This window comes from Callithrix jacchus, chromosome 1 (genome assembly GCF_049354715.1).
Source record: "Callithrix jacchus isolate 240 chromosome 1, calJac240_pri, whole genome shotgun sequence".
In the NCBI taxonomy this organism is placed as follows: domain Eukaryota; kingdom Metazoa; phylum Chordata; class Mammalia; order Primates; family Cebidae; genus Callithrix; species Callithrix jacchus.
The window spans coordinates 42,554,262-42,578,251 of NC_133502.1; the positions used below are offsets into that span (position 1 = coordinate 42,554,262).

Below are 23,990 nucleotides of genomic sequence, written 5' to 3' on the forward strand. Positions count from 1 at the left end.
CACGCCGGCGGCAAGCGCGAGGGGCGGAGCCTGCCCGGCGTGAGCCGGGACGCGCGGTGTGATTGCCCCGCAGAGAGGAAGGCGCTCCAGTTCCGGGTCAGGCCCTTCTCCCGCCTCCCTCGGCCTCAGTCATGGCGAGTAGCAGCGGCGCCGGGGCGGCGGCGGCAGCCGCGGCGGCGAATCTGAATGCGGTGCGGGAGACCATGGACGGTGAGTGCCCGTTGCGCCCTCTTTACCTTGCCTGCCTTCCCAGAGCCGAGGCCCCCAGGCGGAGCGGAGCCTGGAGAGGACTCTAGGTCCTCCTCCTGCCCCAAACGGCATCGTCAAAGATCTTTGGAAGAGACCTGCCAGGGCTGTAGGACTAATGGCCTTATCCCTGGAGAGTTGTCTCCGCCACTGCGTAGTTTGTCGCGCGCGCTAGGCGTTCCGGCCCCCTGGTCAGCCCGTTGCGCACCGCGTCCCTCTCGCGCCCTACCCGGAATGCAGCGCCCCCTCTATCCCGCGTCCCCGGTCCGCGTGACCCGCCCGCTCTCCTGTGGTGACGGCCCCACGCGCCACGCCTACCCCACGCAGATACCCGTTCTCTTCTGCGCGCCGCGCCCCACCCAATTCCCGCGGGCGTGCCGTGCGGGGCGCTTCGGGGGTCCCCAAGGCTGAGATCCCGGCGTGGACCGGGGCCAGGTGTTTGGTCACCGCTATGCCTCGTGTCCTTGGCACTTCTGTAGGCGCCGTTAATATCCTGCGAATGAACAAGTTCAGAATTGTCCTAGTTTCCTCTTGAAGCGGGTGATGCCAGTGCTCAAGTGCTGTGAGTGTCGCCTGTTTTTGGTCCGGAGGCACCTGCGAGTGAAGCCTACACAAGCGTGGTAGAACACTAATAGTGTCTTGAGATTTCCCTCTCTCCATCCTTTAATGTCGGTTCTGCCACTTTGTGCCCCTGTGCTGAGCTTGGACTAGATACTTAAACATCATTGAGCCTGTTTGGCTTTTTTTTCTGTAAAATAAAATCATACCTCTTAGAGTTGTTGTGAATATTTAAATAAGACAACCAGGTAAAAGCATATCTTGGTTGATCCATTATTTTTCATATTATATCAGATGTCATTTCCCTCGTAGTCTTCTTACTTTGTCTCCTTTTTACTCATATCCACCTGTATATGAGTGTGTGATCCATGTTAAATGTTGTCATTTGCAGTGGGCCTAGACATTTTAACTTCACCCAAAGAATAAAAGGGCTTGCATAAATGAAAGGTGACAATGGAATCTTTATCCTACCCAATGCGATAGATATAAATAGTAATTAAATGGTTGCCCTAACAAAAGGTAGACATGTAACCAATTTGTAGGTATATGAGAATTTACTGTGAATAAAGGTAGCATCTCAACTGGGTGGGGAAAGCTTAGGTCGTTCAATAAATTTTACTGGGGCAACTGGCTCATTTCTGGGAGGAAAAGTTAGATCCTATTTTCCACCAAAACTCCAGGGAGATAAATACCTACTGGGGGGTATTGGGAAATAAACTTTCAAGTGCTGGAAGAGAATACTGGTGGATATAATCTTTGCATGGGGAATAACTTTCTAAGCTTAATGCCAAGGGGAAATGATGTAGGAAACAATAGATAATATGTTGACAGTTAAAATATTCTAAACTCTCTGCGAAGCAATCATAAAATTCAATGGAACCAGTGTACTTACAACCTGTAATGGAAGGGATTCTTGGAAAATCACATTGGAAACCAGGTTTCTCTGTTAGTACTTCTCATATTAAAGACAAAGACTTCTACCAAGTACAATAAAATGCAGCACTATACAAATGAAGTTTAAAAAATATAAGGTTTCATTTTTATTATTAGATTCAACAGACATGATTACACTGAAAAGTTTCTAAACACTTTTAAAACCTTAAATATGTACTTTTTTCTCTTTTTTTGCCTAATATATGTCAATTCAGCAAGTTAAATATGTATATTACTGACTGAGCAGTTCTATTTCTAGAAATTTATCCTAATGAAATAAAATATAGTATGTACAGATTCTTAATATTATTTAATGTGGGAAACATGAGAGCAGCCTAACACCTAACTGAGTAGTTAAACATAGTGTTTCCATCAAATGGAATGATACTCAACTAATTAAACTGCATTTTAAAAGAATACTAAAAAATAAGAAAGTGTTCAGAATTATCCTAAGTGTGGTGGATATGTGTTAGATAGATATTAAATGAGTGCTAGAATATATACCAAGATGGAAAAGGCAGTTATGTGACGTGAAGTTGTAAGTTTATATTTAAGTTTCTAAGATGAAGTAAAGGCAAGACAGTATTACATGCAGATTTCCAAAACCTGGGATGCTATGCTAATTCCCTGGTATTGTGCAGTGATATATAAATTAATAAAAGTACTATGTGCATGTTTTTCAATGCCATAAGCTTTTTTTTTTTAAGTTTTCTTTATATCTTTTTTCAGTTCTGCTTGAGATTTCAAGAATTTTGAATACTGGCTTAGATATGGAAACTCTGTCTATTTGTGTACGGCTTTGTGAACAAGGAATTAACCCAGAAGCTTTATCATCGGTTATTAAGGAGCTTCGCAAGGCTACTGAAGCACTAAAGGTTAGAGATTCCTATTAGTTCATTCTAAATAAAGATGCTTCTATTTAGAAAAATATTAATGAAGTTATGGGGAACATCCTGGTTAAAAAAGATTAAACTAACATCCAACACCACCAGAAGACAAGGAGCTAAATAGCGTATGTTCATATCACAAAAATTACTACTACCATGGACCATGTTGTATTTTCCCAGAAGTCTCTATTTTTAGAATTGTGCTGTGTCATGAGTAAAATTGTGCCTGTTCCAGAAAAGATACATTCAAGTCCTAACCTGTGGTCCCAAAGTCAATGAATATGACCTTATTTAGAAATAATGCCTTTTCAGATATAATCAAATGAAGATGAGGTCACCCTGGATTAGGGTAGATCCTAACCCAATAATTGATGGCCTTATAGAACAAGAGAAATTTGGACACAAATAGCCAAAGAAAGTTAAGAATTTTCTGTGGCCACAAGAAGCTAGAAAGAGGCAAGGAAGAATACACCCCTAGAGCTGTCAGAGAGCATGACCCAGCTAACACCTTCACTAGGGACTTCTGGCCTTCACATTGTAAATATATTTTTATTGTTTTAACCCACCTAATATGTGGTACTTTGTTGCAGTCCCAGAAATCTAATGTAGATTTTGGTACTGGGAAATGGGGTGTTGCAGTAGCAAAAAAAAAAATGAGGATGTGGCTTTGGAATTAGGTATTGAATAGAGACTGGAAAGTTTTAAGGTGCTTGTTAGAAAAAGACTAGATTTCCTTGAAGAGGAACTGTTGGTAGAATGGTGAATGTTAAAGGCAATTCTGGTGAGCGCTCAGGAAGAAGAGAACTGTAGAGAAAGCTTCAGGTTGTTTTTGAGACTACCATTAGGATTAGAATGTTGCTAGAATATAAATGTTAAAAGCACTTTTAGTGAAGACCTAGATGGAAATGAGAAACATTTATTGGACACTAAAAGAAAGGGGATCTTTGTTAGAAAGTGACTAATTGGGCTGGGCAAGGTGGTTTATGCCTGTAATCCCAGTACTATGGGAGGCCAAGTTGGGTGGAACATCTGATGTTAGATGTTTGAGACCAGCCTGACCAACATGGAGAAACCTCCTCTCTACTAAAAATAGAAAATTAGCCAGGCATTGTGGTACATGCCTTAATCCCAGCTACTTGGGTGGCTGTGGCAAGAGAATCATTTGATCCTAGGAGGCAGAGGTTGCAGTGAGCTGAGATTTCGACACTGCATTCCAGCCTGGGCAACAAGAGTAAAATACCATCTCAAGAAAAACAAAAAAGAAAGTGACAGACTGTGGCTGAATTATGTTCTACTGTTGGAAGGAAAATAGAATATGTAAGCAACGAACTTGGATATTTTGTTGAGGAAATTTCCAAGCAAATTGTGGAAGGTACAGCCTGATTTCTCCTTACTGCTTAATAAAGTGAGAGGAATGAGCAAATTGAGGAAGGACCTGTTAAGAAAAAAGGAACTAGCATTTGAGAATTTAGAAAATTCTCAGCCTCTCTGAATACCATGTTCTGGAGACAGGGCTAAGAGTGTGGCTAGACTTTTGTGAAGAGATTAGGTATGTGATAGAGCCAGTCAACCATCTTAACACAAACACTGCCAGCTTGGACAGGATGAAGTGAAAGAAGGCTGTCAGATGACTGGGATTGTTCAGACAGTAAGCTGGCTGATGGAGCTGCTCAGCTGTGAGCCCATGTGTTATCCTTCAGGAAAAGGAAAAAATGACTCCAAGAGTACCTCAGAGATGGGGGCGGGGGCGGGGGCGGGGGCGGGGGCGGCTACTGCCACCAGGCTTCCAGAGGGCCATGTTTTTTCAAATTCAAATTAACTGCCTTTCTACCTTTTAATTGTTCAGATTGACAACTGAAAACATACCCTGTTCTCTCTTGCACAAACTCTGATTTAAATGCTTGTGATTATATTTCCCTTTTTATATAGCACTAACAAACCTTGAATACTAAAACTTTAAGTTAGTTCATCTTAAAACTTGTCCAAAACATGGGCTTACAGAGACAGTCAGTGGGGGGAAAAAACAAACAAAATCTTCTAATACCTTACACAAAGTGACTTCTCTTTTTTCTTGACTTTGAGAAAGCAACTAATGATTTACATACCTTTCAGATTATTTTCAAATGAGTTCTTCATGTTTGCTTTTGTGCTTTTTAAAATCTTTTGATTATTGAATCTAACAAAAAAGGGTAAACCACATTTATAGAGGCAAAATGTATCATAAAGGGAATATCCATGCAACTATCATTGCCAGCACCAGAGAATCCCCCTTGTGCCCCCTCTTCAATCAGTAACCTCTCCCTCTTGCCCTCCTCTCCAGTAACTACTCTCCTCACTTTTATGGTAAACTCTGTGTTAGTCTATTCTTGAACTGATATAAAGAAATACTTGCTGGGTATGGTGGCTCACTCTGTAATCCCAGTACTTTGGGAGGCTGAGGCAGACAGAGCACTCGAAGTCAGGAGTTCAAGACCAGCCTGGCCAACATAGTGAAACCCCATCTCTACCAAAAATACAAAAATTCACCAGGCATTGTGGTGGGCTCCTGTAATCCCAGGTACTCAGAAGGTTAAGGCAAGAGAATCACTTGAACCCAAGAGGTGGAGGTGGCAGTGAACTGAGATTGCACAGTTAGGACAACAGAGGGAAACTCCGCCTCAAAACAAACAAACAAACAAACAAACAAAAAACCCAAGAGCAAATAATTTGTAAAGAAAAGAGGTTTAATTGGCTCATGGTTCTGCAGACTGTATAGCAAACATAGTGGCGTCTGCTTCTGGGAGGCCTTAGGAAGATTATAATCATTGTGGAAGGCAAAGGGGGAGCAGGCACATCACATGGCAAAAGGAGCAAGAGGGAGAGAGCGAGGTGTCATTTTATGTAACCAGAACTCTTAAGAATTCACTCACTGTAGTGAGTGCAGCACCAAGAGGATGGTGCTAAACCATTCTTGAGGGATCTGCCCCCATAATTCAGTCGGTTCCCACCAGGCCCCACCTCCAGCATTCCAACATTGGGAATTACATTTCAACATGAAATTTGGGTAGGGACACACATCCAAACTATCATTCCATTGCTGGCCTTTCTTAGATCACATGTATTCTTGTCACATTGCAACATACAATCATGCCTTCCCCACAGTTCCCCAAAGTTTTAACTCATACCAGCATTAACTCAGAAGTCCAAAGTTCTATCTGAGATGAGGCAAGTCCCTTCCACCGATGAGCCTGTAAAATCTGAAATAAGCTATTTACTTCCAAGATACAATGAGATTATAGATATTGAGTAAACATTCCCATCCCAAAAGGGGGAAATCAGCCAAATGAAAGGGGCTACGGGCCTTATACAGGTTCCATCCCAGCAGAGTAGTCATTAAATCTTAAAGCTCCAAAACAATCTCCTTTGACTCTGTGTCCCACATCCCGGACACACTGATGGAAGTGGTGTACTCCCAAGGCTTTGAGCAGCTCTGCCCCTGTAGCTTTGCAGGGTTAAGCCCTCATGGCTGCTCTCATGAGGTGGCATTGTTGAGTGCCTACAGATTTTCCAGGCTCAGGGTACAAGCTTTCAGTGGATCTATCATTCTGGGGTTCGAGGATGGTGGCCCTTTTCTCACAGCTCCATTAGGCAGTGCCCCATTAAGAACTTTATGTTGGGGCTCCAACCCCATGTTTCCCTCTGCACTGCCCTAGTAGAGGTTCTCCATGAGGTCTGTACCCTTGAAGCAGGCTTCTACCTAGATAAGAGGCTGCCAAGCCTTAGCCCTTGTACTCTGTGCACCCACAGGTTTGATACCCATTGAAAGCCACCAAGGCTTATGGCTTGCACCCTCTGAAGCAGTGTCCCAAGCTATACCTGGGCCACTCTGAGTTATGGATGGAGCTGGAATGGCTGGGTTGCAAGGAGCAATGTCCCAAGGCTGTAGAGGGCTGCAGGGCCCTGGGCCTGGCCCATGAAACTATTCTATCCTAGGCCTCAGAGCCTGTAATGGGAAGGGCTGCCTGTTAGATTTCTGAAATGCTATCTAGGCCTTCTACCCGTTGTCTCGGCTCTCAGCACCTGTAACCTATTTAGATATGGAGTATTCTCTTGCAAGTGGATCTCTAGCAAGTGGTTGCTCCGTAGCCCCCTTGAATTCTTCTTCTGAAAATGGGCTTTTATTTTCTACCACATGGACAGGTTGCACATTTTTCAAACTTTTATGCTCTGCTTCCCCTTTAAGTTCCATCCTTAGGTTATTTCTGTGCTCATGCATCTGAGTATATGTTGTTAGAAGCAGCTGTTCGACATGTTGAGCATTTTGCTGCTTAGAAACTTCTTCCACCAGATACCCTAAATCATCACTTTCAAGTCCATGCTTCCACAGATCCCTAGGACATGGACACAGTGCAGCCAAGTTCTTTGCTAAAGCATAACATGTGTGACCTTTGCTCCAGATCCCAGTAAGTTCCTCATTTCCATCTGCGACCTCCTCAGCCTGGACTTCATTGTCCATATCACTATCAGCATTTTGGTCACAACCATTTAACTAGTCTCTGGGAACTTCCAAACCTTCCCTTCCAGACCAACTTCCCTTACCCAGTTCCAAAGTTATTTCCAAATTCTCAGGTATCTTCATAACAAGGCATCAGCTCTTGGTACCAATTTTCTGTATTAGTCTATTCTCATACTGATATGAAGACACACCTGAGAGTAGGTAATTTATAAAGAAAAGGGGTTTAATTGGCTCATGTTTCTGCAGGCTTTACAGGAAACTGGTACTGGCATGGTACTGGCATCTGCTTGGCTTCTGGGGATGCCTCAGGAAGCTTACAGTCATGGCAAAGGGGAAGTGGAAGCAGGCATGTCACATGGCCAGAGCAGGAGCAAGAGAGGTGCCACACACTTCTTTGTTTTGTTTGGCTTTGTTTTTGAGTTGGAGTTTTGCTCTTGTTGCCCAGGCTGGAGTACAATGACGCGATCTCAGCTTACTGCAACCTCTGCCTCCTGGGTTCAAGTGATTTTCCTACCTCAGCATCCCAAGTAGCTGGGATTACAGGCATGCTCCACCATGCCCAGCTAATTTTGTATTTTAAGTAGAGCCGGGTTTCACCATGTTGGTCAGACTGGTCTTGAACTCCCAATCTCAGATGATCCTCCCGCCTCTGCCTCCCAAAATGCTGGGATTACAGGCGTGAGCCACTGCGCCCAGCCTGGTGCCACATACTTCTAATCAATTAGAGTGATAACTCACCGTCATGAAGGCAGCACCAAGGGGATGGTGCTAAACCATCCATGAGGGAATCTGCCCCCATGATCCAGTCATCTTTCACAAGGCACCACCTCCAATAGTGGGGATTATATTTCAACATCAGATTTGGGTGGGGACATACCCAAACTGTGTCAGACTCTAATTTGAACTATTGAATTTGATATAAATGGAATCTTGTAACCATCTTTTTACTGGTTTCTTTCATGTAACACTATGTGAGGTTTATTTATGTCATGTGTAGCTGTGATTCATTCCGTTTCACTGACTGTGTTTCATTCTACAAATATACCATATCCTGTCCACTGTGTGGGTTTATTACACATAATGCTGCTTTGAGTAGTGTTGTCCATGATTCTTGATTCATGTATACATGCATTTCTCTTTGGTGTCTATGTAGAAGAAAAATTGCTGAGTCTTAGGTTATGTTTGTCTTCAACTTCAACAGATAATTATAATAGCCATTTCAAAAATTATTATATTAATTTATATTTGTACCAGCAGCATATGAGTTTTCTTCTTATCTTTGCCAATGCTTATTATTGTAAGTCTTTGTTCTTAATTTTTTCTTCTTTTTTTTTTTTTTGAGATGGAGTTTCGCTCGTTACCCAGGCTGGGGTGCAATGGCTCAATGTCGGCTCACCGCAACCTCCGCCTCCTGGGTTCAGGCAATTCTCCTGCCTCAGCCTCCTGAGTGGCTGGGATTACAGGCACGCACCACCATGCCTAGCTAATTTTTTTTGTATTTTTAGTAGAGACTGGGTTTCACCATGTTGACCAGGATGGTCTCGATCTCTTGACCTCGTGATCCACCGCCTCGGCCTCCCAAAGTGCTGGGATTACAGGCGTGAGCCACCAAACCCAGCCTATTTTTTGAGTCTTTTTAATTTTAGTCATTCTAGGTTATCTATGGGTTTCTCATTTTTTTTATTTTTGCAGGTATAGTCTAAGTCTCTGTATTATGGGGTACATGAGATTTTTATACAGGCATACAGTGTATAGTGATCACATCAGGGTAAATGAGGTATCTATCACCTCAAGCATTTATCCTTTCTTTGTGTTACAAACAATCCAGTTTTAGTTATTTTTAAATGTACGATAAGTTATTGTTGAATGTAATAACCCTATGTGCTATCACATGCTAGATCTTACTCATTTTATCCAACTATATTTTTGGACCAATTAACAATTCCCATTTTCCTCCTCCAGCCCCCACCCCTAACTACCCTTCCCAGCTTCTGGTAACCATCATTCTACCCTCTGTCTCTATCAGAGTTGTTTGAATTTTTAGCTCCAATAAATAAATGAGAACATGTGAAATTTATCTTTCTGTGCCTGGCTTTTCATTTAACTTTTTCATAACTTCTGGTTCCCCCTGTATTGTTGGAAATGACAGGATCTCATTCTTTTTTATTCCACCCATATTGTTGCAAATGACAAGATCTCATTAACTACACTTTCTCTTTTTTTGTTTGTTTGAGACAGAGTCTTGCTCTGATGCCCAGGCTGGAGTGCAGTGGCAGGATCTTTGCTCACTGCAACCTCTGCCTTTCAGGTTCAAGCAGTTCTCCTGCCTCAGCCTCCTGAGTAGCTGGGATCACAGGTGCCTGCCACCATGCCTGGCTAATTTTTGTATTTTTAATAGATACAGGGTTTTACCATGTTGCCCAAGCTGGTCGCAAACTCTTGGCCTCAAGTGATCCACCCACCTTGGCCTCCCAAAGTGTTGGGATTGCAGGTGTGAGCACTGTGCCTGCTGAACTACACATTCTTTATCCATTAATCTGTTGATGGACTCTTAGGTTCCTTTCAAATCTCGGCTGTTGTGAATAGTGCTGCAGTAAACATGGGAGTGCAGATATATTGATTTTCTTTCTTTTGAGTATATATCTAGCAGTGGGATTTTGGATCATATAATAGATCTCTTTTTAGCTTTATAAAGAACCTCCATACCATTCTGTAGTGGCTGTACTAATTTACATTCCCCACGATGTACAAGGGGGTCCCCTTTATCCACAACCTCACCACCATTTGTTATTGTCTGTCTTGGGTAAAATCTATTTTAATTGGTGTGAGATGATATCTCATGGTAGTTTTTATTTGCATTTCTCTGATCAGTGATGTTGAACAACTTGTCATTAACTGTTGGTTATTTATATGTCTTCTTTTTTTTCCTGCCTCAGCCTCCTGAGTAGCTAGGATTACAGGTGTGCACCACCATGCCTGGCTAATTTTTGTATTTTTCGTAGAGACTGGGTTTCACCATGTTGGCCAGGTTGGCCTCAAACTCCTGCTGTTGTGGTGTCTGCCTCAGCCTTCCAAAGTGCTGGGATTACAGGCGTGAGGCACTGCCCCTGGCCTCTGTATATCTTTTGAGAAATGTCTGTTCAGACCTTTTGCTCATTTTTTAATCAGATTATCAGATTGTTTCTTTTTTTTTTTTTTTTTTTTTTTTTGAGACGGAGTTTCGCTCTTGTTACCCAGGCTGGAGTGCAATGGCGCGATCTCGGCTCACCGCAACCTCCACTTCCTGGGTTCAGGCAATTCTCCTGCCTCAGCCTCCCAAGTAGCTGGGATTACAGATGCGCCACCATGCCCAGCTAATTTTTTGTATTTTTAGTAGAGACGGGGTTTCACCATGTTGACCAGGATGGTCTTGATCTGCTGACCTCGTGATCCACCCGCCTCAGCCTCCCAAAGTGCTGATTGTTTCTTATTAAGTTGTTTCAGCTCCTTATATATTCTGGATGTTAATCCCTTGTCAGATGGATAATTTGCAAATATTTTCTCCCACTTTGTGAGTTGTCTCTTTAGCTATTCTGGGTCTTTTGCGATTCTGTATAAATTTTAGGATTATTTTTTCTACTACTGTGAAAAATGTGATTGGTATCTTCATAGGGATTGCATTGAATCTATAGATAGCTTTGCCAATATGGACATTTTAACAATATTGATTCTTCCAGTTGATGAATATCAATTTTTTTTCATTTTTTAGTGTTCTCTTTAATTTTTTGCATCAGTGTTTTATAGTTTTCATTGTAGAGATCTTTCACTTCTTTGGCTAAGTTTATTCCTAGGAATTTTATTGGTAGCTATCATATTTGGGATGACTTGATTTCTTTTTCAGATTGTTCACTGTTGGCATATAAAAATGCTATGAATTTTTTGTGTTCATTTCTATCTTGCAACTTTACTATTTAGTAAAAAACTATCAGTTCTGATAGTTTTTTGGTGGAGTCTTTATGTTTTCCAAAATATAAGATCCTATCATCTGAAAACAAGGATAATTTGACCTTTTCCTTTCCAATTTGGATGCCGCTTATTTCTTTCTCTTGACTGATTGCTCTAGCTGGGAGTTCCACTACTATATTGAATAACAGTGATGAAAGTAGGCATTCTTGTGTTTAAGCTGTTAGAGAAAGGCTTTCAGTTGTTCCCGTTTAGTATGATAACTAGCTGTAGATCTTTTATAGACGGTTTTCATTGTTTTATGTTCCTTCTATCCTCTGCTTTTTTTAGGATTTTTATCATGAAGGAATGTTAAATTTTATCAAATGCTTTTTTAGCCTTGGTGGAAAGGATCATATTGTTTTTGTTCTTCATTCTGCTGATCTGATGTATGATATCAATTGATTTGTGTATTTTGAACTATCCTTGCATTCTTAGGAAAAATTCCACTTGGTGATGATGAATCTCTTTAATGTGTTGTTAAATTTAGTTTTCTAGTATTTTGGTTTGGTTATTTGCTTCAATGTTCATCAGAGCTATTGGCCTGTAGGTTTCTTTTATTTTAATGTGTCTTTGGTTTTGGTATTAGGATAATATTGGCTTCAAAGAATGACTTGGGAAGCATTCCCTCTTCCTCTGTTTTTTAGAATAGTTTCAGTAAGATTGGTACTGATTTTTCTTTAAATGTTTGGTAAAATTCATCAGTGAAGCAGTCAGATACTGGGATTTTCTTTGCTGGGAGACTTTTTGTTATGCCTTCGATCTAATTACTTGTTCTTGGTCTGTTCAGGTTTGGATTTCTTCTTGTTTCATATTGGGTAGGTTGTATGTATCTAGGAATTTTATGTTTTCCAATTTATTGGCATATAGTTGCTCATAGTTGCCACTAATGACCTTTTGAATTTCTTTTTTAAATTTTTGTTAATTATATTTTTGTTTCAATGGGTTTGGGGGGAACAAGTGGTATTTTGTTATGTGCATAAGTTCTTTAGTGGTGATTTCTGAGATTTTGGTGCACCTATAACCCAAGCAGTGGATACTGTACCCAATGTTTTCCATAGTGGTTGTTGGTTGTACTAGTTTACATTACCACCAACAGTGGAAAAGTGTTACCTTTTCACCCCATCCATACCAACATCTATTATATTTTGATTTTTTTGATGTGGCCATTCTTGCAGGAGTGAGCTGGTATGGCATTGTGGTTTTGATTTGCCTTTCCCTGATTGTTAGTGATATTGAGCATTTTTTTCATATGTTAAGTTGTTTATTTGAAGTTTTTCTATTTTTTTGATTAGGCCCCTATTGCTAGAAACTTTCCTCTTAATGCTGGTTTTGTGGCTCAGCGTATGGCCTATCCCTTTTAATGAGGCCTGTGCTGAGGAGAAGAACGTGTATTCTGCAGCCATTGGATGAAGTGTTCTGCAAATATCTACTTGGTCTATGGTGCAGATTGTTTGATATTCGTTTGTCATTTTTCTGTCTGGGAGATCTATCCAATGCTGAAAATGGGTTGACAGTTTCCAGCTAGTATTGTATTGGGGTTTGTCTCTATCTTTAGCTCTAATAATTTTTGCTTTACATATCTAGGGCTCCAGTATTGGTGCATATCTACTTACCATTGTTATATATCCTCTTGCTTAATTGACCCCTTTATCATTATATGATAACCTTGTTTGTCTATTTTTAGATTTTTTGTCTTGCAGTCTATTTTTCTCTGATACAAGGATAGCTACTCCTTTTCTTTGTTTCCATGGAATATCTATTTCCAGCCCTTTATTTTCAGTCTGTGTTTCTTTTTTTTTTTTTTTTTTTTTTTTTTAATTTTTTATTGGATTATAGATTTTGGGGTACATGAGCAGAGCATGCAAGACAGTTGCGTAGGTACACACATGGCAGTGTGCTTTGCTTTTCTTCTCCCCTTCACCCACATTTGGCATTTCTCCCCAGGCTATCCCTCCCCACTTCCCCCTCCCACTGACCCTCCCCTTTTCCCCCCAATAGACCCCAGTGTTTAGTACTCCCCTCCCTGTGTCCATGTGTTCTCATTTTTCATCACCCACCTATGAGTGAGAATATGCGGTGTTTCATTTTCTGTTCTTGTGTCAGTTTGCTGAGGATGATGTTTTCCAGATTCATCCATGTCCCTACAAACGACACGAACTCATCATTTCTGATTGCTGCATAATATTCCATGGTGTATATGTGCCACATTTTTCCAATCCAGTCTATTATCAATGGGCATTTGGGTTGATTCCAGGTCTTTGCTATTGTAAACAGTGCTGCAATGAACATTCGTGTACATGTGTCCTTATAGTAGAACGATTTATAGTCTTTTGGATATATACCCAGTAATGGGATTGCTGGGTCAAATGGAATTTCTATTTCTAAGGCCTTGAGGAATCGCCACACTGTCTTCCACAATGGTTGAACTAATTTACACTCCCACCAACAGTGTAAAAGTGTTCCTTTTTCTCCACATCCTCTCCAGCATCTGTTGTCTCCAGATTTTTTAATGATCGCCATTCTAACTGGCGTGAGATGGTATCTCAATATGGTTTTGATTTGCATCTCTCTGATGACCAGTGACGATGAGCATTTTTTCATATGATTGTTGGCCTCATATATGTCTTCTTTCGTAAAGTATCTGTTCATATCCTTTGCCCACTTTTGAATGGGCTTGTTTTTTTCCTGTAAATCTGCTTGAGTTGTTTGTAAATTCTGGATATCAGCCCTTTGTCAGATGGGTAGACTGCGAAAATTTTTTCCCATTCTGTTGGTTGCCGACCCACTCTAGTGACTGTTTCTTTTGCCGTGCAGAAGCTGTGGAGTTTCATTAGGTCCCATTTGTCTATTTTGGCTTTTGTTGCCAATGCTCTTGGTGTTTTGTTCATGAAGTCCTTGCCTACTCCTATGTCCTGGATAGTTTTGCCTAGATTTCCTTCTAGGGTTTTTATGGTGCCAGGTCTTATGTTTAAGTCTTTAATCCATCTGGAGTTAATTTTAGTGTAAGGTGTCAGGAAGGGGTCCAGTTTCTGCTTTCTGCACATGGCTAGCCAGTTTTCCCAACACCATTTGTTAAACATGGAATCCTTTCCCCATTGTTTGTTTTTGTCAGGTTTATCAAAGATTGTATAGTTGTATGTATGTTGTGTTGCCTCCGGTGCCTCTGTTTTGTTCCATTGGTCTATATCTCTGTTTTGGTACCAGTACCATGCTGTTTTGATTACTGTAGCCTTGTAGTATAGTTTGAAATCCGGTAGTGTGATGCCCCCCGCTGTGTTCTTTTTGCTTAGAATTGACTTGGCTATGCGGGCTCTCTTTTGGTTCCATATGAAGTTCATGGTGGTTTTTTCCAGTTCTGTGAAGAAAGTCAATGGTAGCTTGATGGGGATAGCGTTGATTCTGTAAATTACTTTGGGCAGTATAGCCATTTTCACGATATTAATTCTTCCTAACCATGAACATGGAATGTTTCTCCATCTGTTTGTGTCCTCTCTGATTTCGTTGAGCAGTGGTTTGTAGTTCTCCTTGAAGAGGTCCCTTACGTTCCTTGTGAGTTGTATTCCAAGGTATTTTATTCTTTTTGTAGCAATTGCGAATGGCAGTTCGCTCTTGATTTGGCTTTCTTTAAGTCTGTTATTGGTGTAGACGAATGCTTGTGATTTTTGCACATTGATTTTATATCCTGAGACTTTGCTGAAGTTGTTTATCAGTTTCAGGAGTTTTTGGGCTGAGGCGATGGGGTCTTCTAGGTATACTATCATGTCGTCTGCAAATAGAGACAATTTGGCTTCCTCCTTTCCTATTTGAATACCCTTTATTTCTTTTTCTTGCCTGATTGCTCTGGCTAGAACTTCCAGTACTATATTGAATAGGAGTGGTGAGAGAGGGCATCCTTGTCTAGTACCAGATTTCAAAGGGAATGCTTCCAGTTTTTGCCCATTCAGTATGATATTGGCTGTTGGTTTGTCATAAATAGCTTTTATTACTTTGAGATACGTTCCATCGATACCGAGTTTATTGAGGGTTTTTAGCATAAAGGGCTGTTGAATTTTGTCAAATGCCTTCTCTGCGTCAATTGAGATAATCATGTGGTTTTTGTTTTTGGTTCTGTTTATGTGGTGAATTACGTTGATAGACTTGCGTATGTTGAACCAGCCTTGCATCCCCGGGATGAATCCTACTTGATCATGATGAATAAGTTTTTTGATTTGCTGTTGCAATCGGCTTGCCAATATTTTATTGAAGATTTTTGCATCTATGTTCATCATGGATATTGGCCTGAAGTTTTCTTTTCTCGTTGGGTCTCTGCCGGGTTTTGGTATCAGGATGATGTTGGTCTCATAAAATGATTTGGGAAGGATTCCCTCTTTCTGGATTGTTTGAAATAGTTTTAGAAGGAATGGTACCAGCTCCTCCTTGTGTGTCTGGTAGAATTCAGCTGTGAACCCATCTGGACCTGGGCTTTTTTTGTGAGGTAGGCTCTTAATTGCTGCCTCAACTTCAGACCTTGTTATTGGTCTATTCATAGTTTCAGCTTCCTCCTGGTTTAGGCTTGGGAGGACACAGGAGTCCAGGAATTTATCCATTTCTTCCAGGTTTACTAGTTTATGTGCATAGAGTTGTTTGTAATATTCTCTGATGATGGTTTGAATTTCTGTGGAATCTGTGGTGATTTCCCCTTTATCATTTTTTATTGCATCTATTTGGTTGTTCTCTCTTTTCTTTTTAATCAATCTGGCTAGTGGTCTGTCTATTTTGTTGATCTTTTCAAAAAACCAGCTCTTGTATTTGTTGATTTTTTGAAGGGTTTTTCGTGTCTCAATCTCCTTCAGCTCAGCTCTGATCTTAGTAATTTCTTGTCTTCTGCTGGGTTTTGAGTTTTTTTGATCTTGCTCCTCTAGCTCTTTCAATTTTGACGATAGGGTGTCAATTTTGGATCTCTCCATTCTCCTCATATGGGCACTTATTGCTATATACTTTCCTCTAGAGACTGCTTTAAATGTGTCCCAGAGGTTCTGGCACGTTGTGTCTTCATTCTCATTGGTTTCGAAGAACTTCTTTATTTCTGCCTTCATTTCGTTGTTTACCCAGTCAACATTCAAGAGCCAGTTGTTCAGTTTCCATGAAGCTGTGCGGTTCTGGGTCGGTTTCTGAATTCTGAGTTCTAACTTGATTGCACTATGGTCTGAGAGGCTGTTTGTTATGATTTCAGTTGTTTTGCATTTGTTGAGCAGTGCTTTACTTCCAATTATGTGGTCAATTTTAGAGTAGGTGTGATGTGGTGCTGAGAAGAATGTGTATTCTGTGGATTTGGGGTGGAGAGTTCTGTAAATGTCCACCAGGTTTGCTTGCTCCAGGTCTGAGTTCAAGCCCTGGGTATCCTTGTTGATTTTCTGTCTGGTTGATCTGTCTAGTATTGACAGTGGAGTGTTAAAGTCTCCCACTATTATTGTGTGGGAGTCTAAGTCCTTCTGGAAGTCATTAAGAACTTGCCTTATGTATCTGGGTGCTCCTGTGTTGGGTCCATATATGTTTAGGATCGTTAGCTCTTCTTGTTGTATCGATCCTTTTACCATTATGTAATGGCCTTCTTTGTCTCTTTTGATCTTTGTTGCTTTAAAGTCTATTTTATCAGAGATGAGAATTGCAACTCCTGCTTTTTTTTGCTTTCCATTAGCTTGGTAAATCTTCCTCCATCCCTTTATTTTGAGCCTTTGTGTATCCTTGCATGTGAGATGGGTTTCCTGGATACAGCACACTGATGGGTTTTGGATTTTTATCCAATTTGCCAGTCTGTGTCTTTTGATTGGTGCATTTAGTCCATTTACATTTAGGGTTAATATTGTTATGTGTGAATTTGATACTGCCATTTTGATTCTAAGTGGCTGTTTTGCCTGTTAGTTGTTGTAGATTCTTCATTATGTTGAAGCTCTTTAGCATTCAGTGTGATTTTGGAATGGCTGGTACTGATTGATCCTTTCTATGTGTAGTGCCTCTTTTAGGAGCTCTTGTAAAGCAGGCCTGGTGGTGACAAAATCTCTGAGTACTTGCTTGTTCGCAAAGGATTTTATTCTTCCTTCACTTCTGAAGCTCAGTTTGGCTGGATATGAAATTCTGGGTTGAAAGTTCTTTTCTTTAAGAATGTTGAATATTGGCCCCCACTCTCTTCTGGCTTGTAGTGTTTCTGCCGAGAGATCTGCTGTGAGTCTGATGGGCTTCCCTTTGTGGGTGACCCGACCTTTCTCTCTGGCTGCCCTTAGTATTCTCTCCTTTATTTCAACCCTGTTGAATCTGACGATTATGTGCCTTGGGGTTGCTCTTCTTGCGGAATATCTTTGTGGTGTTCTCTGTATTTCCTGCAATTGAGTGTTGGCTTGTCTTGCTAGGTGGGGGAAATTTTCCTGGATGATGTCCTGAAGAGTATTTTCCAGCTGGGATTCATTCTCTTCGTCCCCTTCTGGTACACCTATCAAACGTAGGTTAGGTCTTTTCACATAGTCCCACATTTCTTGGAGACTTTGTTCATTCCTTTTTGCGCTTTTTTCTCTGATCTTGGTTTCTCGTTTTATTTCATTGAGTTGGTCTTCGACTTCAGATATTCTTTCTTCTGCTTGGTCAATTCGGCTATTGAAGCTTGCGTTTGCTTCGTGAAGTTCTCGTATTGTGTTTTTCAGCTCCTTTAATTCATTCATATTCCTCTCTAAGGTATCCATTCTTGTTATCATTTCCTCGAATCTTTTTTCAAATCTTTTTTCAAGGTTCTTAGTTTCTTTGCATTGATTTAATACATGATCTTTTAGCTCACAAAAGTTTCTCATTATCCATCTTCTGAAGTCTAATTCCGTCATTTCGTCACAGTCATTCTCCGTCCAGCTTTGTTCCCTTGCTGGTGAGGAGTTTTGGTCCTTTCTAGGAGGCGATGTGTTCTGGTTTCGGGTGTTTTCCTCCTTTTTGCGCTGGTTTCTTCCCATCTTTGTGGATTTGTCCGCTGGTCGTCTGCGTAGTTGCTGACTTTTCGTTTGGGTCTCTGAGTGGACACCCAGAATGTTGATGATGAAGTATTTCTGTTGCTTGGTTTTCCTTCTACCAGTCTAGCCCCTTCGCTGTACGACTGTTGAGGTCCGCTCCAGACCCTGCTTGTCTGGGGTGCACCTCTAGTAGCCGTGGCACAGCGAGGGATGCTACCAGTTTCTTTTTCTGCTCTCTTTGTCCCAGGATGATGCCTGCCTAATGACAGTCTTTTGGATATAGAGGGGTCAGGGAGCTGCTTGAGGAGACAGTTTGTACTTTATAGGGGTTTAATTGCTGAGCTGTGCACTCTGTTGTTCATTCAGGGCTGTTAGGCTGCTATGTTTGATTCTGCTGCAACACAGCTCATTAAACAACCCTTTTTTTTTTCTCAAATGCTCTGTGTTGAGGGGTTTGGGCTTTATTTTTGGATGTCCGATCAGGTGTCCTGCCCAGCTCAAAGGCAGACTAGCCACTGTTTGGCTGCCGAGGCTCCGCCCTGCTGTTGTGTGATTCGCGCTGTTCCTGCCGGCTCTGCTGTGGTCTCCGCCACGCCCTGCGGCGGAGTCTCTTCGTTGTAGCGTGTTGCCTCAGCAACGGCAGGCTGCGTCAGCAGTGGGCGTGTATCTCAGTAGGGACGGGTTGCCTCGGCAACGGCTGGCTGCGTCAGCAGTGGGCGTGTATCTCAGTTGGGGCGGGTTGCCTCGGCAACGGCTGGCTGCGTCAGCAGTGGGCGTGTATCTCAGTTGGGGCAGGTTGCCTCCGTAGTGGTGGACGCCCCTCCCCCACAGAGCGTCTCAGACCGTCTGCCCAGGATAGTTTGAAATCGCGGTTTTGTTCGTCCCACTGGGTATCCCAAGCGATCTGTCCCTGCAATCCCCTGGGCTGGGCTACTGTGCAAGTCTCGTTCAGTCTCAAGTCCAGCCCTCTCAAGTCTCGGGTTGCCGGTTCAACAAGGCACCCGGACAAGCGCGCCCTGTGGGGATTGCTGGGTAGGGCCGGCCGCCGCCGCCCCGGCTGCCGGCTTCGCCAGGCAGACCTACTGCCTGGCGTCCCGTGTCTTTTTATACTTGGGAGTTTCCCCGTTCTGTGGGCAACAAAGATCAGTCTGGAAATGCAGCACTGACTCACCGTTTGCGAATTCAACGCGGGCTCCAATCCTGGGTTGTTCTCACAGCGCCATCTTGAGTCCCCTCCCCAGTCTGTGTTTCTTTATCAGTGAAGTGTGTTTTGTAGGCAACAGATTGTTCGGTGTTTTGTTTTTTTTTTTCAGATGGAGTTTTGCTCTTGTTGCCAGGCTGTAGTGCAATGGCGCAGTCTCGGCTCACCACAACCTCTGCCTCCCAGGTTCAAGCGATTCTCCTGCCTCAGCCTCTTGAGTATCTGGGATTACAGGCGTGTGCCACCGCGGCTGGCTAATTTTGTATTTTTAGTAGAGATTCTCCATGTTGGTCAGGCTGGTCTTTGAACTACTGACCTCAGTCCTGTGGACTGAGCCTTGCCCTTTCTCTTACAGATGTCCTGTACTGTTAATAATACTTTAAATCTGTGATGTGTCCCTGTGTAGGCAGGTCTGCAGCGTGAGGATTTTGGAGCTGTAGAATTTGGAGTTAGGAGAGGAATGAAGGATTCAATACATCCTATTCTCCCACTCATCTTCCCAAGGGGGTGAGTTAACTCTTGGACAGAAAAGGAAAGTTTGGAAGAGAAGAGGACTACTAAAGCAGATTTTTCCCGGGGCTGATCCTTGCAAATGTTTGCAGTCTGTGGAGGCAACTGGTAACAACTATATAGCTATCTCTACGATGCTTTTGCTGCCGTTTCAGATAGAAAGTTCTGCATTTTTGTATGACATGAATGTCATAGCATTGCTTACTTTGTTTAGGCGAAAATACTTGTTTCATTGTATATTGGAGGAGGACTTCCAAAATTAATATGAAAATGGAATGGGACAAGAAAAATTGCATTTGAAATAAGGTATCTTAATTAAAAAAACAAGTAATGTATGATTTTAAGTCTTCTTTGAATTAGGTAATGCTGAGAATGGAGTTAAGGAGATAACAGAGTGCCTAAAGGGTATGTGGCTAAAGCAAATATAGGAACCTATAAGGAAAGAAAGAAATAACAAATGTTTTAGAACAACAGAATGTTTTTCAAACTAGGTTTTAATTCTCTTGAATAGTAGGCCCAGAAGAGGGAAAGACTAAATTATAATAGGACTGCAAGCCAATCATATAGAAAAACAAGTTGGTTCTGTTGGTTGCATAAAGTTTCAGCTTTATTTCAGGTTGTATTATCTACAGTTTTCTCAGTATTTTAAGGTGTTTTTATAAAAGAGCTCTGAACTTAGACTAAACTAAAAGCAGGTTTTAATTGGGAGTTAGAAATTGCCAGGTGCAGTGGCTCATCTGTAATCCCAGCACTTTGGTAGGGTGAGGTGGGCGAATTGCTTGAGCTCAGGTGTTTGAGATCAGCCTGGGCAAGAAGACAAAACCCTGTCTCTACTAAAAATTAAAATACTTAGTCAGGCATGGTAGTGGCATGTGCCTGTAGTCCAGCTACCCTGGAAGCTGCGGTGAGAGGATCACTTGGTCACTGGAGACAAAGGTTGCAGTGAGCTGAAATTGCACCACTTTACTCCAGCCTGGGTGACAGAGTGAAACCCTGTCTCAAAGGGAAAAAAAGGAGTTAGAAGCGTTAATAAAATTAGAAGACTAACATGTATTTCTAAAACTACTTATTTAAAATTGTATCACTTTTATATTGACATTAAGAAACTACTTTTTAGGTAGGATGATAGTATGGTGAGTTTTTAAGTCTTGAGAAATAACAAAACATTTATTGATATTATATCTTGGAATTTCTTCAGAATCCTCTGGGAAAGAATAGTTAGGGGTGTAGATGAGACAGGATTAGATTTTCAGTATTCATCTTTGCTCTTGTTCTCTCCACCTTGTAGCATGAAGTCTTTTTCATTCTTAATCTCTTTTTCACACTATAATAAAACATATGGAAACACAAACTGATGAAGTCTTTGGGAACATGCCTGCCATAGGTTAATGTTTCAAGTAGCAGTATGTTTTACATATGCTCTTACCTATTATTTTAGGTGATAGAACTATTTTCCACTGCTAGCCTGTGGACTGTTAACTGTGTGGTCAAAAGGTAGTCCTGATATATATAGCAAAACATGAAAAGCACTGCATTACCATGATAAAAGTGGTTCTGTTATATGGGGAATAGTTGTTTGTTAATGACAGTGCAGTATTGACAAATTTATCTTCATGATGCCTCTTTTTCCATGGTTTTATTATGATGAAATCTTATTTTCTTGTTCTAGGCTGCTGAAAATATGACAAGCTGACTTTCTGGAGAAATTCTGATGAGACATGTCAAGCTCCGCAAGAGGATTTGAAGATTGCATTGTAGTCAAGAATGTGCAATGAAATTACTGCATGCAGCAGTGTAGAAAAATTTTCCTTTTTAAAAGAATTATAAAACCATAGCTTTATAAATCAATGGAAAGTGGCTTACAGAGAGAACTATCAGATGTGTTTACATCACATCTTATTCACTTTTTTTTAACGGCTCTAATGCTTTGGCATTGCTGTGTTCATATTTATGTATTCCTTATTTATAGCTCTGATAGCTTTAATTTTCTAAGCAGTCTGTCTATCAGATGTGCACATCTGCTGTGCCTGGTTGAAGTATAGTGGAACCCATCAGTATTATGACTTGTTGACATTTCCATTATAAACTTTAATTTTGAATTGTTTATGCATTATAACTGTGGATTTATTTTGTATTGGGCTGAAAGTTGACAGGATTTCAGCCACCATTTGTGAATTTTTATTTAGATTCATTATGTATATCAGAATCTTGTTTTTTAAATAAGAGCATAGAAAACATTTCTTGTAATCTGCTCTTTAACAAAGAATATTTAGTTTTTTAAACAGTTTGTTGGGCAGCTAATAGTGTGAATCAGGTCATTTTTGTATATAATTAAACTCTTAGAAACTTGGATTTTAAAAGTAATGACAATGCTTAGGTTAGTATTGTTTGTAATTCGAATTATTTACATCTAGTGAGGCTGTTAGTTGAGAATGTGTTCTTAAAGTTTTATATCCTATAAATGGAGGCCTAAAAAAATAATGTGTAAAATGAAACAGCAAACATGCAAAATTTGTATTTACTTTTATTATATAAAAGTAATTTTTGAGTCTTACCTAATAAATCTTGAATGCTTATTTAATAAATTATTAGATGGGTGATGTGTTTCAAAAGGTATTTGCTGTTTTTTGAAGAAATAAGGGCAGTCATTAAACATAACAAAACAATCGGATATTCTATATTAGGGATCATAAGTATGGCTTTGTTTTAAACCTTCTTAATGGATTATAAATATGGCTTTTTGGAATTATTTTGTGTGTCTTTATTTTGCTCTTAAAATTTTAACTTGTCAAAATGAAAATTCAAAGATAAATTTTAGAAAATGTAGAATAGTATTGATTCTGTTCCTATAACAATCTCAGTGGAGTTTTTTTTCAAAACTAATATGGATTTAATCTGATTTTATTGCTTCTTAAATTTTATATTTTGTTAGGTACCATTTAAATGATTATACAAGCATTCCCTCTTTAGTAGCATTTTTTGTTTTCCAGACAAACTGAAGTGGTTTTAATAAGATTTAGTAATATTTAAATAGCAACCTTCTCGGCTATTTTTTTTTTTAAATCTAGAATTTTGTCCATTTTGACTTTTTAAATGTCTGGCATCTTTACCAAGTGAACTGGAAGGTCTGTTACTGGTAGAACAGGTTGAGGAGGCAGTAGGAATTTGTGAAAAGTCATTTGATGGATAATAAAACACTACAAATACTATCTGTTATTTATAAAATCATAACACTTGTCAAACTCCAAAATTTGTATATACTATCAACAATAAAAGTTGATAGTAGTATTTATGACTTTGAAGACTAAGTTATTTATATATGAAACAAAGCAGGAAAATATGTTGAGAAGGGATCGTGTTTACAGAGGACTCCTTTAATATGTGACATTTTTAAAATGTAAACATATTTTTAATGCATACTTAAGTAATATTTAAGAAACTAAACAAAATGATGTAGTTGCAGTGTTGTGCTTGTTGTCAATGACAAAAATAAAAACATTTTGGTGGTATTGGCCTGTACTTTCGTTGTAATATATGCTTTTGTTAATTCAACTTGTGTTTCTATAGGGCAAAAGATACAGAACATAAAATTTACCATTTTCACCTTTTTTGTTTTGAGACAGAGTCTCACACTGTTACCTAGGCTGGAGTGCAGTGGTGCGATCTCAGCTTATTGCAACCTCTGCTTCCTGGGTTCAAGCGATTCTCCTGCCTCAGCCTCCCAAGTAGTTGGGATTACAGACATTCACCACCCTACCTGGCTAATTTTTTGTATTTTTAGTAGAGACAGGGTTTCTTCATGTTGGCCAGGCTGTTTGGAACCTCCTGACCTCAGGTGATCCACCCACCTCAGACTCCCAAAGTGCTGGAATTACAGGGGTGAGCCACCACACCTGATCCTTTTTAACTATTTTTAAGCCCACAGTTTAGTGACATTGAGAATATTCACATTGTATTGTAACTCACTATTGTCCATCTCTAGAACTTTCTTATTACCCCAAACCGAAACTCTTTACCTGTTTAGCACTAACTCCCCATTGCTTCCTCCTCCCAGCCCCTGATAAACATTTTCCTACTTTTTGTCAATGAATTTGACTCTTCTAGACACCTCATGTAAGTTGAATCATATTTGTCCTTTTGTGTCCATCTTATTTTACACAGCATGTTTTCAGGATCTATCCATGTTATAACATGTATCCAGATTTCCT

General features: G+C 40.5%; 1 protein-coding gene across 1 annotated transcript; it reads left to right on the top strand.

Annotated features, from left to right (window-relative positions):
- The first annotated feature begins 99 nt into the window (after window positions 1-99).
- On the top strand, window positions 100-23,299 carry MZT1 (mitotic spindle organizing protein 1). Its single transcript, XM_002742583.5, has 3 exons — window positions 100-210; window positions 2,467-2,612; window positions 21,452-23,299. Exons 1-3 carry the CDS (start codon window positions 132-134, stop codon window positions 21,473-21,475), a joined length of 249 nt encoding a protein of 82 aa, XP_002742629.1. The 5' UTR covers window positions 100-131; the 3' UTR covers window positions 21,476-23,299.
- The last annotated feature ends 691 nt before the right edge of the window (window positions 23,300-23,990 follow it).